Raw genomic sequence first — 20,798 nt, forward strand, 5'->3', positions numbered from 1 at the left:
TAAACAAAGTCAATAAGTCAATATCTTGTAAAAACCCTTTCTTAATCATTTCTCACTAGGATTATGTCTGTTTGCCCACAGTATTTATTGTATTTATAGCAAAAATGTGTTTCAGGAATGTATATTTTGGTTAATCTCTTGATAGAAAATATTCTGATAGTTTAATTCTATCTTAGTTAAAGATAACAGCCCCCTTTAGGTGAATGTTTCAGTATTGTAGTGAAAATAAATAGTAGTGAATTTACAAGATAAATACATTTTAAAATATAACTGTGGACTATGAGTGATGACAAGAACCATTCAAATTAATATTGCCAATATGTGAGCTTTCTGACATTTTGCTTTTCATTTTGCATTAATATTAACTTCAAGTGTAAAAACATGATCATTTTAACATTTCTGATGAGAATTTGGTGGTACTGGTGATGGTGATAGTGATGAGTCATGTATGTATGTATGTATGTATTTTATTATTATGTAATGGTGTGTATATCAGATTTTATATATTGACATATTTTTAGGGTATGTTTATGTTATATTTTATGTCTGTTTTTCAACTGCTGTGCACCAATTGCCTCTTGAGGGACAACAAAGTTTAACTGACTGACTGACTCTTTAAAGAAAGTATTTGATACAATTTTCAGAGATAAAGTATTTCATTTTTACATCTAATAAAAAAATAACTGCATTGAGAATAGTAGGAAAATTAATGACCTCTAGCCCACAGTTAAAAGTCAGTGAACATAACATGTATTTGTTTACACACCATCAACTCCTCTATCAACTTGAAATGACACTTTAGTCTCCCTTTAAAAAAGAATACATTCTGGTTGATTTATATTCATATGTAAATAATTCTGAACTTTTCCCACAGTTTTCTAGCAAAGCATAGTTCAGGTTTTCATGCTTCGTTGCCTTTAATGTATTTCTAAAATTTAGTTGCCCTACATAACATATCGAAGGTAACAAATAATGTGATTTGGGGTAAAAATAAAGAGGTTTGTGTCTATCCTATCTTAAAATCAGTAGAGTTATTAAGGTTTTGGGGTTCTAAAATTAGTACACATTTACTAGTTATTAATTATATGGCTTCACTGGAATTTAGTAAAATATATAATGCTGTTTAAAAGTCGTTTTAAAAAGACATTACAAAAACTATGTATTTTATGTTTCCTCATTCTATAATAATAGTGAAGTGTAAACAGAATCCAGAGATTTTGTTTATAATTCAGATTATGTCAGGTGAAAGCTACTTATAGAATTCAATTACTATTGCAATGTGATTTTAGCAGAAAAGATTACCCCTGGGAGTCCAGCTGTAAAAGGTATTGGTGGCAAAAATAGCTTGTCTGCTTTTCAGGATATAAAGACAATAAATACACCAATAAACTATACTGGTTTCAGTATAAACACAATGTAATTGTTAGCTGTCAATCAGGTGTGCACACATCATTGTTAAGACATACATGCTTTAATTTAGGTAATGGTTTTTGTTTTGCTAATATTTGGGTATTAAATGTACACAAGGAACAGAAAAGCCAAATGTAGTTTTGTTTAGTCTTCAAAAATGTATGAACTTTTGGGACTTACCTAGCTTGAGGCATTTGTAAGGTAAATGCTCTTGTTTCCATTATCATTTTAGTTAATTAATTAATTAGTTCTTATTTGTTACTATTATTATTAGTCTACAGTCTATTGTTAGTCTACAGATATACAGGTAGAAAGTAAGTTGGGGAAACATTGTAGACAGAAAAGCATTAGTCATTTTGTACAAACCTGTGCTTGACATAGATCATGTTTCCTGACCACACTTTCATTTTTTTAAATTGCTTTGTTACATTAATGTCCATGAATTACACTATGAACACGAGAGCTTGCTGTTTAGATACAGTTTTAGGGGGTTTGAGGCAATTCAAAGTAATGCTACAATGGCTTCTTATGCATGTAATGCTTTAATTTAAACCAACCATAGAATGCTGAACAAGCAGCAACATGAAAGTATTGAGAAATTTCCATTGTGGTTTCTTATTCAATAAACGAAGCTGTTGTTTACCTGGAATACACAAACACTTATTTGAAAAAGTGTCTTTTAAATTTCAACTTTTTGCATTTCAACCACACAATCTTTATACTTTTATATAAATACCATCAGTGACAAGATATTGTATGAGTACTTTGTTTGAACTAAAGGTTTTAAGCTGCATAGTATGTACTTGCAAGTGACTGCGAACTTCACTGCATGATCAGCTCTACGGGCATGTGTGAATGGGCTGACAGTCAGATCCTGTCTGTTCTTTTCCTGGCTGCAGAAAGACAATGAAGATCCCATTTGGTAAGTAGAGTAACCTGAGTTCACTCAGACAATCAATATCTGTGGAGCACACAGATTCTGTATCAGATGTGTGGACATTTACCTTCAATATTCTTCTGCTGTACAGTAATCATGTATTAGCTGCCTACATTGTATTTTGATGCCAACATGTTAGCTCCTTGTGTTACATAACACTTGGTTACACATACTTGCTGAAATTAGAAAAACAATGAAGAGAACTATTGGAAATGGGTAGTTTCAAAACCATAATTTATTTAATATGTATATGCAAAGCTGCATGATGTATACAGACAAATCAAACTTGAAAAAACAGACCTTTATCTATGCATTTTGGTACAAAAGTTTAAATGTAAAGCTATTTTGGTTAAACAACTAAAATGCATTCAACGTATTAGATATATTTTTGTAAATATATATTTTAAATATATTTTGCAATATATACTTTTTTACTGTTTTGTGTTTAATCTATATATTCTCTCATATTTCTCTTCTTTCTACATTTTTGGTTAATTAAGTAGCACATTTGGACAGTTAAAATAAATAAGTTTCTTGTTTGTGGTTTTTATTGGGTGGGTCACAATACATGCATAACAAGGTCACTGTAGTATGTGCTCTGTCCTGATTCCTTTTTCTGCAAAAAAATCGATTTTAATCTTGATACTCTCCATAACACTGGAGGAAAATGGATACCAGTTTGGCAACTATGCGTCTATCATAGCAAATTAAACTCACATGTGTTGCACAATACATCATAACATCAATGGTACTGAAGAAAAAAAAAAAAAAAACGAATCTGAAGTGATCCTATCTGTTCTCTTATAATTTCCTTGGGTACACTTTTTGCTAAATCAAGAAGTCAAAGGAAGGAAAAGTGAGCATGCAACTTTTTTCCAGTCTTATTATTTTTGGTAGATTTTATCTTTGAAGCTTTTAGCAAAGGAAATTGTTGCACAGGGGCATGATCTGAGAGGGAAACAGATTAGGAACTCTGTGTTCCCAGATGCCTGCGAACCAGTGCTTTGAGCTGATTGTCAGCAGGCAGTGTAGTTAGAGCTGGAGTTTCCTTTGGGGGCCCAGGCTTTTACTTGGTAGAGGTGGAGATTTACAATCCCACCCAGTCAAACAGCTCCACTGCAGCTCAGACAGACTCTGAGGAGGGGGAAAAACTCTCCACAGGAAAACCGTGAGACACAATGCTCAGCACCTCACAGCAGACACACACAAACCAAGTGGGATAACTCCTATACTTTGATACTCTGTTAATTACTCATGTGATGAGATGCAGATGTCTGGTGGCTTTAGCGGAAACTTCATTAGATGGTAACAGGGGAAAAGAACATTTTAGGAAAAGGTAGGTGAAAACCAAATGCATGTATTATTTATAAATATATCAGTTTTATTTCTGTCACAAAAGCTGTCAGTGTTATGCTGATCCTAAACTGTGATGCTAGATGAAGGGCTGTCTGTTAAATAGTTCTTTGTGTACTAGATGGCAGGGGGGATTTTGTGCAGGAAGCTCACTTGTCAGAGGAAAAAAAAAAAATTCCGAGTGCAATGATAATAACCTTTTTCAAGATAATGGAGGGATTTATTGACTTTTTGTATACTAATCTGCTGTGGTGTCTAAGACAGTTACTACCGGTCTTCCCTCCCTGCAACAATCGTTTTTTTTTTTAAGTTTGAAGATAAGAATGCTTCATTTCACATACTCTTGTTTCTCTCCATAATAGCACATCTTTCTTAATTACAAACGGACATTAATTACTTAACGGAGGCAGGTTAAGAGGTCAGTTCACAAGTCTTTGTGGAGAAGCAAAGGGTTTTCTGAATATACAGATGACAGCTGGATTTACTGCAACAGACATGTCTAATAATTGGTATTTAATTTTTATGTTGTAATTAAAAAGAAAAGTTGATTTGTTATTGCACCATTCAAAATATATATTATGGCAAACTTTAATCAAAGGTAGAAACTAGTTGTTCCTTTTTTGTGAGGCAAATTATGTTCTTTTCATATTTCTATTGTCTCTTTTTTTAATACAAACATAATGTACTTAGTGGCAAGTGTAGGACATTTTTATACCGGTCCTTTCTGAAATCTGGGGTTGCAAAATTAGTTGATCAAATCAGAAACAGAAGAACAATTAAAATTGAGGAAACCACACAGCTAAAAGTTGAGCAAGGGATGTTATCACATGATTTTGCCCAAAAAGTATGTGTAGAATTTTCTTTACTTTACTGTACTAGGAATTATCACAGATCAACAAATCAAAGTATTAGTCATGTAGTTACTATCTGTAATTTTTTAATTCATTTTTTAACCTTTTTTTATGTTTAAGAATCTTAACTTTTTAACGCAGAGATTATTTATTAGATCTCAACTTTGGAATTAGTTGAATTGTACTTACAATGTTCTTAATTTTAATACAATGTTACATGTCTATAGACATTAGAGTATTCCATATATTTTTTCTTAGATCTGAACATAGAACTTTTAAGTAGTATGAACATAATATTTTATACAAAATATTACTTTATTGAAAATCATAGATGTTTTATGTTGAGAAAATGTGATTTCCATTAGAACAGTTTTAAAAATGTACATGTTATTTAAAACCAATGTGTCTTGTAAAGGTTCTGTGATAATAGCTAAAAAAAGCAGGTTTATAGATGGAAAGTCTTTAAATGCTCAGAGTGCATTCTAATTTTGTCAGTCCTATTATATTAGAATAAGACAGTGCTTTTTAAAACAACATCTATAATTCATCCCAATGACTATTATGCATGTATAAAATCATATGCTTAGTGATGATTACTTAGAAAATGGCAGTGGTATATACCAGTATATGAAATTGACGAATGTCCATTTTATGTTTACAATGCATGTCAGGTCTTGAGTTAGGCTATTAAGATTAAATATATATCTGTGTAATTAAGATACATCGATCTGATTTTCATCCCAGTAATTATATTGGAAATAAATATCTACATTTGTTTTCAAGAGACAGTACCCAATACCATTAAAGTATTTTATTTTTTCAGGTTCACCTTGAAGAGGATTCTGACTTTGGACTGATTTGTAATTTGAGATTAACGTGGTGAATGACTGTCACGATGAAGTCTACGGTGTTGAGAGTGGTGTTGATGGTGTTCTACACTGCAGGCAGTGGAATGTGCGAGACAGACATTGAGAAACATTTCCCAAACATGACCCAGATGGAAAATGTAACTTTTTCTGCCCAGGACCTGAGTTTCCCACATACAAGTCCATCACTGTTCAGTCCACTTTCTACAATTCCATCACAAAATAAGATGGTAAATAATTCACAGATGAAACCATTCATCCCTCCAATGTGCCCTTACAGATCCAGTATCAGGGAATGTTTCAAATATATCAACACTGTGATATCCTGCATCATTTTTGTCGTGGGCATGGTTGGAAATGCCACTCTGCTAAGGATTATCTACCAGAACAAATCCATGAGGAATGGGCCTAATGCTTTGATTGCCAGCCTGGCTCTGGGAGACCTAATCTACATTGCCATTGACATCCCCATCAATGTCTATAAGGTAGGTAAAAAATAAATTGCATTCTGCTGGGAAATAGTTAAAGGTATTAAGTTATGGTCAATTCTGTTTTATTTTGTATTGTACAGGTACAACTAGACCATTAAATACATTCCTGCTAGGGCAAATTTAATTGTAGGTGGAACTGGCAGTCAGTTAGGATTCCCAGACATAACCAAAGGGGATAACAGCTTTACCCTTTTAATGTATCACACCAACATCTGGAAAAAGCAACCAGTCAGTTTTTCAGCTTTAGTTACGTGTTTGCATGTCTGTTCTCCAAATATTCTCTATAATGTGTCATGTTACAATATGGCATTGTAAAATAAATATCTGAATCATTGTATGACTGCAGTGTGAGTGTCCCATCTCTCTGAAGCATTAAACCACTGCACAGGTTTCATTGGTTTTCCTTTTTAAAGCAATGTTTTCTGTGGGAATGCACAGTGTGGTACAATGTAAAGGCATGCAGTTACTGACGAGAGCCAGCATATTGTTTTCAGTTTATTTAGAAGACACAACTCAGAAAATGGTATCCCAAATAGTATATGGCACAAATGCTGGGGTGTGTTAAGGAATACAGTATGTTAAGAATAAATAAATACATAAACAAAAGACTGCTGTTGCCTGGATATGAATGGAACAAGTCAATATGAATAATTTTTTTACACAACTACCAAGTCTGTGTTATCTTAACAGTCAGCTAAACAAGGTCATTTAGAGTAAACAAGAAAGCGACACAACATGGTTTTGCGAGGGTATATTATGCATGAAAAATAATTAATAATTAATTAAATAATATTTTATGTAAAGCAGATGAGTGTAAAAATTTGAGAAAACATTGTAAAGAAGGCTTCCAAATGCTTATTGTCACAAAGTAAAAATAAAACAGTAATTGAAAAAGAATATGACTGAGAACATTTAATTGCCTGTTCAGAGGCCTGGCCTTCTCTCTTTGAGGATCTGAAAAGGCAGAGAAGGAAGAAACTTTTGAGAGATAAAAATGAAAAACAACTTTAATTACTGCAGTGGAAATGTACGTAAAGTGGGAGGAATGGTACAATATTCCTCTGGCTATCAAAATGCATCTAGTACTCATTAAGACCTAGTGTGCTACTGCAATCTATTAAGTACATCGTGTAAAGCCGTCTTTTGCATTTTTTTGGTAGTCTCACAATAACCTGTAAGAAAAAAAAAAAAATGATTCTGAAAAAACTACACATCAGGAATTTGGGATTTATTCATGAGACATAGCAATAAGCATTTACTGGATAGCACATCACTAAAAACATCATATTTTTTTACTTTAAATAATATAACGGATATCTGAATAATTAGTAACACAACTGTGACTGAAGGCAATTAGCAACTGTGGGTTATGATGAGAAATCCAGATTTAATAGTCAATTGTTCACAACATGTTTTCAAAGACACTGAAACGTTTTTGGAGGAATCTGGCCAAAGGCAATTCAAATGCTGAGCTTGTCTGGCATTCATAAACAAACATTCACAAACTTCCAGTTCGTGTGACAAGGAGTAGGCCATTTGCACTAGCCTCAGACTTTAAAACCTTTAGGGGCACTTGCCACAGATCATGCAATAAGAGTACTCATTGAAATCTGACAATTAGTGGTTTAACTTCAGACAGTTGAAAGGTTTGGCCTAATTTTCCAACTTCTATTATTGCATATACTATGGCATTTGTAATGTTTATTCATGGGAAAAATCTTTGTACAAACAAAATTGTGTACAAAATGAATCAGGAGTTGATTACCTTGTTTATTTGTTTTCCTAAAGACTAACCTTCATTATATATTAAAATGCTTCTATAATCTTAAAATATATTAAAAATATATACACTAAAAAACATGGTTATAACACATGTCCGGTTGTTTTGACGTGGTTTCCAAAAGTAACTCACTTCACAAAGAATGAAATTATAACACTGATGTTGCTGCCTTTCCTCCATTCCCTTGTCCTCCAACCTTCTAATTAAATCCTATCCTTTGTGAAAACATGAACTCAGGATGCACCAGTGTTCTTCCCTGAAAAAGCTGCATTAAGTTGCCAGGTTTTACCCCAGTTAGTGTGGCTAAGGGAATCTCTGTGTCAGGAAAGCTGCCAGGCTAGGACCAGAGGAAATAAACAGGAGTCCAAAAGAAAAACAAACTTTTTTTAATTTTTCTCTCTCTCTCAGGACAGACGTCAGTGCCCTCAAAGGAAGCAATTCTGAGAACCATTTTAATTCAGTCAGGGAAAACTCTTTGGAAAGGATTCAACAATGTTGTCTGTAAAGTCACTGAACTGAAAGTATTAAGTCTAGTACACACTGGACCGCTATGTATAATTTCTTAAAATGTAAGAGTACAAAACTCCCTCACTCAGCTGCTTATGTATTTTACCTCAGGCCATGAAGTGGTGTGTTTTTTATGTTAGCAGCACATTTTGGGATTCTTTCGACAACAGCTTCCTACCAAAGATGACGATATTTATTGGCTAGAGCCCATACATCTTAACAATACAACAATGACACAAAGTTGGGACAGTAATAGCAGTTCAAATAGCATAGTATTAATTTCCTAAATCCCATTGAACACCAGCTGGGATCAATTGGCACACTAAATCTGGACGAGACCACAGAGAAAACTTTCTCTCATTGCAGTAGACACAACTCCGTGGGAGGAATGACTTCTTATCAAAGTATATAAAAAACAGTAATTTAGAAAAGGATAGGCCTATAACCTATTGGAGATATTGCAGACAGCTGTCTATTGGTATTTATCTGTGGCTCTAAAAGCATTGCTAATTAAGTGTATCCCCTCTGTATTCCTCCTTTTTATTACAGTATCTAGAAATCAATTATTCTATCTGGACTAGTTCCACCTTCGGCACATCGGTGTAGCAAGTCTTTGAGAATTAACAAAAATGGTTTGCATAAGAGTATTGTTATTAAAGACTTGCTTCTCTCTTCTTGATGGTTCTTTCATTTGACTTTCCAGCTCCTGGCACAGCAGATGCCCTTTAACAACTATCAAATGGGACTCATCCTCTGCAAGATGGTGCCCTTCCTACAGAAAGCTTCAGTGGGAATTACAGTCCTCAACCTGTGTGCCTTGAGTGTGGACAGGTACGAAGATTAATTTCTCAGAGAAAAAAGATTCAAAACATATTATTCAACCAGCTCAGAACTTTCTAATTAGGAAGTTTTACTTGAAACAAGAGTAGTTTGGATTCCATTCTAGGGTTTGTTACCAAACACAAAAACCCTAGACTATGCTAAAGAAAATGGCAGTGGAATACATTTTGGATTAAAGTTTAAAAAAGATTTCAGAATTTAACACACATAATGGTTTCAATTCAATATCAAAATATAGAGCAGTGTCTGTTAGCAGGTAGGTCAAAGTTTTGATTGATTCCAGATGCAAATCTAAACAGATCTGCAGTGCCAAATAAGCTTCTCGCAGATCCCTGTTTCACATAACCGTTCCACGGGAGTGGTGACTTTTGAATGGTATTAAATCAAGAAAATACTTGAGAGAAAAGAACCTGCAAATGCACTCGTAAGTTGTCTAAATACCAGTGTTACATAAGCACATACCTCCGTGGCTTCTTGTGTGTGTAACGTCCAGCTCCTGGTTACAGGCAGGAGCATCTAGGCTCTGTTCTGTTCATGTTTTTTTTTTTAAGTAGTCAAACTATTTGATTCAGACTATTTGGTTTTTATTGTATATCTGGAAACTAATCACAGTTAACTTCATATTTATATTTATGCAAAGCCCTTTCAACTGCAGACATTTTGAATTTAATTGCTAATTAAATTAAGTGATGGGTAGAAGATATTGGAGAAAGTCTTATTCTGGTCCGTTCCAACCAGTAAGATAGTAACTAACTGGTTCTAAGTCATGGATTTCAACCAGTAATGTAATAACTAACCTGTAATATAATTCATATAATTCATAATTCATATATATAATATATAATATAATTCACTCCTAACACAGTAAAGTTCTAACTAATAATACATTTGTTAGACTAATTGAAAACCAAAGCACTGTATTATTGAATAGGAATGGCTATTTAACTATTTAATTGGCTGTTTGGTCCACTGAATAGGTTCACTGTTATTGGGTTTTACTGCCAATATCCCCCACCACAAACCGTCAGGTAGCTAGGGTCCTATAAAAGTTCCATATAAAAATTATTCAAAAATTGTTTGAAACCTTGTAGCATTTTATCCTTTTAGTGCAAAATAATTTCCTGTGTAATAGAGCTCTTGCCAGTTGGCAGCTGTAACACATATGTACTTTCATTCTCCTCCTTGTGACCCAGGAATCAAGGAGAGAAGATTCCTCGACTAATGCCTAGAGGGTTTTCTCAGGCACAAAAGAACCTTTCAGCTCTGCTTTTAAAATGTGGTGTCCATCACAATCAGTGATAACCTTCCTATGCCACTACGTCTGACCTTCATTGAAAACATCATATTGGGTCACATTGTCAAGTCCTAGCAAGCTGCAAATGATCACCATAAAACTTCAAACTAATTCCATTCTTATTCTTAAATGGAAAAAAGTATCAAATTTACCTATCACTTAATATTAGAGGTGAAGCAGAGTTCAAAACCCACTAGAGAACAGTCTTTGTGCATGTAATTTTACCAGGTCAACAAAAAGTATTGAATTTAAAAGGGCCTCTTGCTGTGGTTTGGTGAATATATCCTTGATAAGATTATTCATTTTCCTCAGTTTACAGAAAATCTAAATAAAAGATGAATTTTCTAAGCTAATTGAAAAGGATTATTGCTTCTCGTCAAATTTTCCTCTAAATGTTGTATACACAAACACACACACATACATTTAGACAGTTTTAACAAGAAAATTAAGGTTTACAATTACAGTTAAGAATGAAATGACTTGTTATATAGATAGATAAGTATACAGACATTTGTAGGAGTTTTACTGACGTGAAAGGGAACAGCACAGAGAACATGCTGAAGGGATTATAGACCTCGCCTGTATAGACCCTGCCTATCTCATTATAGAAATTATTCAAAAATGGAATAATCCAGTACAATAAATATTGTTTTATGCTGCATACCGGAGACAAAGCAAGATGGAGAAGATAAAGGCGAGAGCTTGCCAAGGATATACATTAGCTTACATTCTAGTGTAGTTAACACATACTTTATCAAAAGACTGTTGATTCTCACATTATAATTTATTTTGAGACTCATTCTATTTGGCAAACGTTCATGTTAATACGCTCTTTTTGGGAAATGGTTGATTTGTCCCCCCCCCAAAATTAAGAAAGTCTTTACCTAATAAATAGTTCAACTGTCCACAATATGTGTAAATAATTATACCTCAACTGAAGGCTACTATTTAACCCCCCCCCCACCACCCCCGAAAATAGTAATTAGGAATGGTTTAATGTTTCTTACATTACTAGCTATTCAAATCCCCTCAAACATATTTATCACTTTCCTAATACATATGTATCGTCTATTTTTTACAGGCAAAGCCCACTCTTCAGCTGTGCTTTAAGGCAGCAGGTTGACTTTATTTCTTCCATTAACTTCATGTTTTGAAGAATTTATGAAGTATCTTATCCTCTTAAGACTAAATCTATCTGTATCTGGTTTTAACTCACTGAATGAGAGATAAGAAACAGGTTGCAATAAGTCTGCAGGTAACTCATGAAAGTTGTTTTAAGGGCTGTGTTCTCTGTTACAGGTACAGAGCCGTGGCCTCATGGAGTCGAGTACAAGGAGTTGGGATTCCATTGCTGACGGCAGTAGAAATAATCTCAATATGGGTCCTGTCAATCATCTTGGCTGTGCCTGAGGCTATTACCTTTGACATGGTCACCTATACCTACAGAAACGAATCTCTGAGGTCTTGTATGCTCAGACCAAATTCCACCCTCATGACGGTACAGTGTTTATTTACTTCAAAAACTTAAAAAATCTGTGATCTGTTTAAAGTAACATAAGACACATTTGTTAACAGTCTCACGCTTGGTAGTTACAAGAGTAGATAGAGCTAATTTTTGGATGATATGATTAAGTAGTTTTGGATGGTTGGCTTACAATTGTGTTCTTCCATTTTATATCAAATATGAATTTGCTCTGTTATAGATTTTTTCATTTTCAACATTTTAAATGAATTACAGAAACCTTTATTATTGATCAATTGATTGATTAGAAGACATTTCATAGCGGCAACTATTTCCTTTACTGTTTCACCTACTGTCTAACCCTTGCTACTGGCTATTGTCCTGCAAATATGTGTTTGTAGACTAGTGTACTCTGAGGCAGCTGCTTCTTGTCTACATCACCATCATAATTTGAAGGGGTCATGGTAACTTAAGTTAATGTATATAACATATACTCTGAAGGGTTCTTTAAATCAGTCTAGGGGGCACACATAATTGAACACAAATATTTATATTTATATTGGAAAAGGTTACACCAAAACGTAGCTTCAACCAAGTATCAAATTCCTGTATGAATTCAAATGTTTATAGTACACATACTTTACAATATTTATGTTGCGCAGTACACAACATTAAAAACACACAGTATTTCAGTAGGTTCTTAACTCCCAAAATGGAAATATATATATTTCAACTGAAAATTCAGCTTATCAAAAATGACCATGCATTTTATAAAAGGAACTATAATTTAGTTGAGCCAATCATATTCTGGAGACTCTTTCTTTACCAAATGAACAAAAATATTAGTTTTTTGCATTCATTGTAAATGTTCAGTTTACATTGAATTAATGGCTTCCCTACATCCTTTAGTGGTATTCTGGTGATTAAGACTTAACAAAAATACATTCTCTTCACCCAGAAATAGTGTACAGATTAGTTAAGGAAACTGTCAGCAGTTATCAGGAAAGTACTAGTCAAAGTAGTAGGTCACCGAAAGTGTATGTGAAAAGTCAAATTGCATTGTTACAAACATTTGATATGAATATGAATATTTTTTTTAACATGTTAAATCACTATAATTAAAAAAAAAATCTTAAACAATACAAAGACAACATCATGAAAACAACATTTGTGTCAGGAAATCTGAGCTTGGAATGGAGATTCAATAGAACTTTTAAAATAAGTTTCCATTTTGTTAATTCACATTTATCTTTAAAACAGATGATAACCAAGAGAGAAACTAAATAAAAAAAATTAAATGTCCTTGTTTCTAACCCAAGATATTCTGTGTATCTATTCACTCTATATCACAACTCATTATAAGCCCAGAAGTCATAGAGATCCCATAGAATTCACATTATCATGTAAAATTAACATATTGTATGTATTGTTAACAAACATTTTCATGAAAAGACCAATAAAATAGTTAAAAGAAAGGGGCCGCAAAATTAATATTCTTCTTGAATGAAACTTCAGGAGTATGAATTGCCTCTTATAATTACCATTAAATGAATACAAAAAAAGGATAACCATGTTTGTAACAGCTTATACATTTTTTAAGGCATATAGCTTTTTTTAAGTAAACAGATTACTTTTTCTTTATAGGCAAACTCTGGGAAGGTAAATTGGAAACAGGTTTAGAAACTGCAATTACTATGCTCAGCAATGTAGCATTTTCTAAACAGATCCATATGTCCAGATGTATAAAGTTCTGTTTCATATCTACAGCATCCATAAAAACATTATGCCCTGGGGATGTTAAAAACTGATGTAAATTTGCTATGCTGGAAAATGCCAAAATACACTCAAATCTTGAATAGTACAATATACCCAAGGAGATTAAAGATATATTTTGCAAATCTACGTTTTAGTTAGCTTCCTAAAACTTAATGCTTTCTGCACAGTTTCCTCTTTAAAAGAAAATCCCATTCCCTCTTACACAATAACTAGCCAGCGATGATTATGCAGTAAAATGCATGAAATGTTCAAACACAGACAAATAACATGAGGTTTAAATGAGCTTTTCATTACGTGAAGGCATTGTAGTTCCAAAGACATTAGAATATATATGTTGATGTTCTGAGGACAAGCATCATAGCCAAAATATGTACTTTTCACTAAATCTCAACAATGCAGAACCAGGTTTTAAAAAGAAAACTTTGCTTATTGGAAGTGTAAATCCTACATATTGAACAAAACCATTTAAACAAATAATTTAGCTCACTCAATGAAATTAAGCTTTATCAAAAATGAGGACTTTTTTTATAGACATACTGTGGTTTCTCAAAGTGTGGTATTGAAGGTAATTGAGTACTAGCATCATCCGTAAAATTATGGTTTTATGTGTCTTTACATGTTGCATTTAAACAACTTATAAAACCTGTGAAATGTAAAATTTAGTAAATAATATCAGACATCAAAAGTCATGCTGTACTTTTAGGGTTTCTGGATGTGATGTGTCTTAACTTTCTGAATAGCAGAAACACAGCTGAAAAACTATGAAAGCACCGGGTTTGTCTTCCGGGCAGCAACTTGAGTCGTTATTCTTATCAAGTAATTGTAGTTTCTAAGGACAACATGCAGCATTGCTCTGTCCATAGCTGCAAGAAAAAAGTGAACATGGGGTTATTATTTTTTGGTTCTAACAACAGAGGAGATTAATGTGCACTGGAGATTGTTTGTGCCAATAAACAATCCCACATTTAGAAAAAGGAAAACATCTGAAATCTGCAGCGATCACTTTGACCACAGTGCAGTCCAGCATTTGCATCACTTGAATTGTACTCGCCTGAGTTGGTTTGCATGAATATGCTAATGCACAGTAATGTGGTGTAGTGACCTGGGACTGTTATGTGCAGGCACTGCAGTATGTTGTGTGTCTGTCTGTCAGTTCAGTGTGTTTTGGGGGGGTGGGGCAGATCATTTGGGGATCTGATTTAGTGAGCAGGAAACTGGGTTCCAGAGTCAAAGGTTAACCCCTCGTGGGATTAAAAGGGATACCTTGATTAGGGGAGCCTGTCACGGGAGGCAAAGAGAAAAAGAGGGCCCCCTGGTTCCCGCAATGCATTCACGGGATAAATAGTTAAAAGAGAGTCTGAGCTCAGTTTGCCTTTGAAAGCTGTTTTTTTCTGAGAAATAAAACTGTTGCAGGAATCCCAACTATATTGCAATATATAAATAATTGTGCATTCTACAAACAATTATAATACTTATTGCTTGTTAGTATTATTGCTTATCAAGCTTTGTCCAACTGTCAATAAAAATGTAATACCCATTTAATAGTATACTGTAAATACATTTTTGGAGACTCTGATCAGCACCTAAGAGGCTCTAATGCTGTTTTGACACCTAGATTGGTTTAAGCTTTAGTCTGAATGCGTATATATAAAATTAAGGAAAATTACAAATCACAATATATATTTCCATGGGGAAGACAATTCCAGTGCTTCTGTAGTTTTTCTGCTGTGTTTCTGCTTCATCAGTCATACTCAATTTGGTCTTTAAAGAAAGAAATGAAATACACATTAATGTTAATATATACCAGTAAACTGCACTTATTTATCTATATTTAAGGAAGAGATATTTAGTGATTTTAATACCATTCTTTATTTCTGCAGTATTACACAGATGCTAAAGACTGGTGGCTCTTTGGGTTTTATTTCTGCATGCCTCTGGTGTGCACAGCAGTTTTCTACACTCTCATGACCTGTGAGATGCTAAACAGAAGGAAGGGGAGTCTGAAAATAGCACTTAGTGAACATCTCAAACAGGTAAGATAAACCTATTGCATTAGCCAAAGAATTTGTCATAATCATACTTTGATCAAAACAATTGTCTTTTTATTCTGTTGTTATTATTCTAGCCTTTTTCCTAAAAGTTCAACTTCAGATAGGAATATTGTCATGGTGTCCTTTTGGTGATATTAAGGTTGTTGAATAGATTAATGATTTTACCTTTAGCTCTGTATGTATTGAATGTATTAATTTAAAAATATTGAAAGGGAGCACGCAGCTGGTGAAAAACGTCCACTTATTGTGTGGGTTCCAATTGTTACCAGTTCCTGCTGCATGAAATTCTCTGATCAATGTAATAACTGGGCTTCGGCCATCCTAAACTTTCAGTGTAAAAATAACCGATGCTTTGACAAAGTGTTTTATGGAGGATGCATCCATGTGGACTTTTTATTTTCAATTAAACAAACAAAACAAACATACAAAGCTGGATTAAGACAGTAGTCCTCAGCTATCTTAATTATGAATTCTATGATTAACCTTTTCTAAATGTTTTACCTGTTAAAGGTTTTCATATAACTATCCCCACTAACTCCCTTTTTTACATTTGTTTCAGAGGCGTGAAGTGGCCAAAGCTGTCTTTTGCTTAGTTCTTATTTTTGCACTTTGTTGGTTCCCACTGCATCTAAGCAGGTTACTGAAAAAATTGGTGTACAATCAAAATGACACAAAGCGATGTGAACTACTTAAGTAAGTGCTGTATTAAATAAGTATGAATTACTATGAGAGTTGATATCCGTAGCTTATAATGTATATATTCCATATTTTCATATGACTTTGATTATATATAATCAGTTTAAGCTGGTAGTTATTTGCATTATCTAACTACTTAACTTCTTTCTTGCTGTACAATGGTTTCTGGAAGTCATCTTACACAAGGTCTAACAAAAAAAAATAGTTAAAATACTAAACTCACAATTTAGAAGTGACATAATTAATATGTCCTTGGCATTTGTTATTTTGTTTTGCTATTTTAATGTTCGATTTGTTTAACTGTTTTCTGTTCTGATTCATGAACAGCAGGTAATTCAAGTCTGTATATGACTGTGCATTTGAGTCTATAGGTGTTGTTTAGGATTCTTTGCAAGTGTTTCAGCTTATATTTGTATTTAAAATATAATTGTATAGACAACATCCCAAATCAAAACATTCCTCAACCTGTCTAAAATTCAGCAATTCTTTAAACTTATTTTCATAGGCTGATGTATTTTCTTTCCTTCATTTTAGCTTCCTATTGGTCCTCGACTACTTTAGTATTAATCTGGCAACCGTGAACTCCTGTATAAACCCCATTATCCTCTATTTGGTCAGCAAGAAATTCAAAAATTGTTTCAAGGTAAGATTTTTCTTTATGAAAAATATGATTAATTCTTCTTTGATTATATACCTTTTTCTGAAGATAAACATTTAGTTCACATTGACTAATGGCTTTAAAGAAATTATATTCATGCTAACGACATTCCTTTCAGAAAATGTAAACCACTTGAGTGATTTATGAGGTAATTTGTTTGGTGAGGTCATATACTACATACATTAAGTCAGTGGATGTGTGGGTGAGAAAAAACATGCACCTTTAGGCTATGTGATTAACATTTCCAATGAGGAATTCATTTTAACAGCAACATCTGAACGTAAAGACTTGCTTTTAGCCAATAATGAAAAATAGGGAGAGCAATTTAACACATTTTATTATTTATAATACTGTTGGTAAGAGAGATCCATTGCCTCGGAAGATTCACATGATAATGTTTTTAGGAAAACAACTGTTTAGTTTCAACATGTTCAGTATCTCAAGATTCAGTCAACATTATGCTTCAACACATAAAATAATAAGGATCATTAGTTATGCCTCTCAAAAGTTGGGTGTTGTCCTGAGAGGCACCACTGGACACGCTGCAAGTGAATTTATATCAAAAGGAGAGCAATGATGACATAGGAAGGCCATCTATTAAAGTAAATACATGCAAACATGCATACAAGAAAATATCTATAATTTAAAAAGGGAGAGAGTCTGCCCTGTAAATGGTTAAAAATAAAAGGTACATTAGCAATACTAGTCCATTGAAGTGAAACCTGGTTTCTATGTGTATCTATAGCCCACACTGTTTAACGAATACATCACAGCAGCAAGTTTGATGATGCTACATAAATTGCAACAGATTTAAAAAACAAAACCACACAAATGACAATAGAAAGGGAAATAATCGTTTTTTAGTCTCTTTTCTTACTTACGTTTTCTATGCTGGATGAACAATGTTCAAGATGGAAATAATCTGATTAAGGATATTTTTGATAATTGGCATGCCCCTGTACTAACCAATGTAAATGATTTTAGAACAACGTAGTGTAGACAAAAATATGTAATTATCAGAAATATATTTTTTTTCTTACAAATTAAGCATATGAGCACTGCTTGGCAGTGATTTTTACAGCAGACTAAACAATCTTTGTATATGCTTGCAACAGAGTGCAGGCTTCTGGGGAGTTTGGTTATCTAATTATTTACACTACACCCCCCTTCCTTTAGTAAAAACAATTTGAGATGTTTCTTAATCTTAGTCCAGAACTACAGAAGTAGTAGTAATTAAATTAAGTCTGATTGTTACCATGGACCTTAAAAAGATAAAGTATTACCAATTTAAAGATTTTGTATACAGTATTATTGTTTAATCTTCTTCTGTAAAATGACATCTGTTATTCAAAGAACACCAATTCAACTATCCTGTCATGGCCGACTTAAAATTAACTGTTACAAAATCAGAAGATTCCATAATGCCACTATGGCAGAGTTTACATGCGTGTTTTAACGTTACTTGAGACAATATGCTCGAGTCAAAGCTGAAATGACCCTATCAGGGTTTATATAGTCTTAGTTTATATGCAAATTAAGGGGGAAGGAGAGAGTTAATATGCAAATTAGCTATAAGTGGTTTACATGTTCTAAAAATATACTTGAGACACTTCCATCATGGAATAAATGACTGTCATGTAACAACTTGTTCAAATTACACAGTGTACAGCTGTGGGTTGCATCTAGTTGTTTGACTTTACTTTACTGTTTTAATACTTACCCCACTGATCTTTTTTTGTAACGTTAGGATTACAACACTATGTACAGTACTGAACAATGCACAACAGACCAACAACAATATAGAGAGCATAATGATAGGGTAATAAAACAGCTTTCTGCACTTCCATTAACCTGAAATACATGCTAACCATGACGTCCATCAGCAATTTACTTTACCTTGAAACCCACAATAAACTGACCAGTTGTTTTGCATTTTTATAATGTGGTCATTTAAGTATACAGTATATACACCTGATTCTCCCGATTTCTCAGGCCAAACGTGCACACGCATCATCACCATCATAAAACACTGCATGTAAACTCCCCCTATGTTTGATTAAGTAATAGAGACTATCATACAAGTGAATAGAAAGGCTGCAGGAGAGTGACCCATCAGAAGGTAATCTTGAAAGTGAAAATAAACAACAATGGCATCTTGGCAAGGAAGAGAACCCTGCAACCTAGCACATGGTTAAAAATCAGTATATTTGTTGAGAAATGTTTGAGTGTTACTGTTGCCTTTAAAGAAAAAAAGCAATACCAGCACTCCAGTAGCATAGATCTCTGCTATGTACCAAAATAAAATCAGCAACACATTTCACAAGTAGTGGAGTACTTCTGCAATGTCATAAGTGTGTGATTCATTTACCCTGTATCCCTGTATTTTATCTTCCAGTCATGTCTATGCTGCTGGTGCTATTCAGGGACTCTGATAAGTAGTATGGTGCCCTTGAATGGGACGAGCATACAGTACAAAACCCAGGAGCCCAACAACCACAACACTGACCGTAGCCTGCACAAGGACAGTGACAATTGAGAGGACCTACTTGGACTGCACTCCAGTACAGACAATTCCTATACGCAGTTGTCTGTACTAAGAGAATGAGTTAAGGCTGTCTCCAATGCCAGAGAACATGCACCAACAGCTGCAAGGAAAACACCATAAATGACCAAAAACACTGTCAATTACCAGATTATTACAGCACTTATCCAGCAATCTCAGGTTCAAACATCTGATGCAAAATAAATTAGAACCATGGCTTTTTCGGGATGGATGCAAGGAATCGTAGATGATCCACTATATAAGTATAATCAATTATGTAAATATATTTTTAGAACATCATCGAGCTTTGAATTCCTGAATGCAGACAACAATTCTTCAGATTGTTTTGAGATTGTTGGTTAAATAGACCCAGTAAATAGAAGATCTGAGATGGACAGTCATTTGTAACAACCATGATGATGTGAGTAAATGGATGGAGTGTGAACAGAAGAATTGTGCAGGAGCTCCATCCCTGCTCACTTCTGAACAGTTACCTTCTCTCAAAAGAAAAAATAGCCCTGCGGTGGCTTTTTAATAAATGAATCCTGGTAAATATAAATAACAAAATTATATAAATACATACATGCAGTATGTACAGTATATGCACTTTTAGTTTAATGAACATGAATTTAGGAATACTGTAACTGAATAAGTGTGAGGCTTGTCTTTGTGTTTGTTAGATAATGTACTTTGCATGTGAATGGGTGCAATTTAGAGTGTCAAAACAGAAGTATTATACCAGAAAGTATTACAGAATTAAGTGTAATAAGTCTTCTAATAATTTGACTGTCCTTATAATATGTTTAAAACTGTATTTTACTAATTTTCCATAAACTATATATATACATAGTGAAATAAGTTATGTTTTATTCACATTGAACGAAAAGGTTGTATTTTACCTTGAGAATCCTAAAATTGTCAAAAATGCTCTGTTACAAAAATTCAGTACTGTACAGAAAGTCAAATTGCATTCATGTAATTTTCTCATTAAAATAATACAGATAAGCTAGAGATTGCTAGGTTGATATCGAATTCCTCACATATGTAAACAAAACAAAGGATCAAAGCAACCCCATTTTGAAAGCAGAGGGATGGTTTCACAACCTGTGGACCAAAAGTCTAAGACTTGAAATATTTGTTAAAGTTTAAACAGAAGGAAAAAGCCAAATTAATAAAGGGAAATTAGTTCATGGCTACTTTTACGTGCAAAATACTATTTTGGTCATGACAGCTCTGCGTCCTAGTTATATGTGAGTTTACTTTAGAAACAGAAATTGGCCTTCA

At 33.7% G+C, this 20,798-nt stretch overlaps 1 protein-coding gene across 3 annotated transcripts; it reads left to right on the top strand.

Moving 5' to 3' along the window:
* The first annotated feature begins 2,261 nt into the window (after positions 1-2,261).
* On the top strand, positions 2,262-20,523 carry ednraa (endothelin receptor type Aa). Of its 3 annotated transcripts, none has more exons than XM_066718446.1 (8): positions 2,262-2,332; positions 5,375-5,902; positions 8,899-9,026; positions 11,629-11,827; positions 15,448-15,600; positions 16,178-16,311; positions 16,849-16,957; positions 19,368-20,523. In XM_066718446.1, exons 2-8 carry the CDS (start codon positions 5,435-5,437, stop codon positions 19,506-19,508), a joined length of 1,332 nt encoding a protein of 443 aa, XP_066574543.1. In that variant the 5' UTR covers positions 2,262-2,332; positions 5,375-5,434; the 3' UTR covers positions 19,509-20,523. The 3 variants fall into 3 exon arrangements, with proteins under 3 accessions (XP_066574543.1, XP_066574541.1, XP_066574542.1); XM_066718444.1 differs by lacking the exon at positions 2,262-2,332 and adding an exon at positions 3,397-3,683; XM_066718445.1 differs by lacking the exon at positions 2,262-2,332 and adding an exon at positions 4,189-4,209.
* Positions 20,524-20,798: the final 275 nt, after the last annotated feature.

Source organism: Amia ocellicauda, chromosome 12 (genome assembly GCF_036373705.1).
Source record: "Amia ocellicauda isolate fAmiCal2 chromosome 12, fAmiCal2.hap1, whole genome shotgun sequence".
Lineage (NCBI taxonomy): Eukaryota > Metazoa > Chordata > Actinopteri > Amiiformes > Amiidae > Amia > Amia ocellicauda.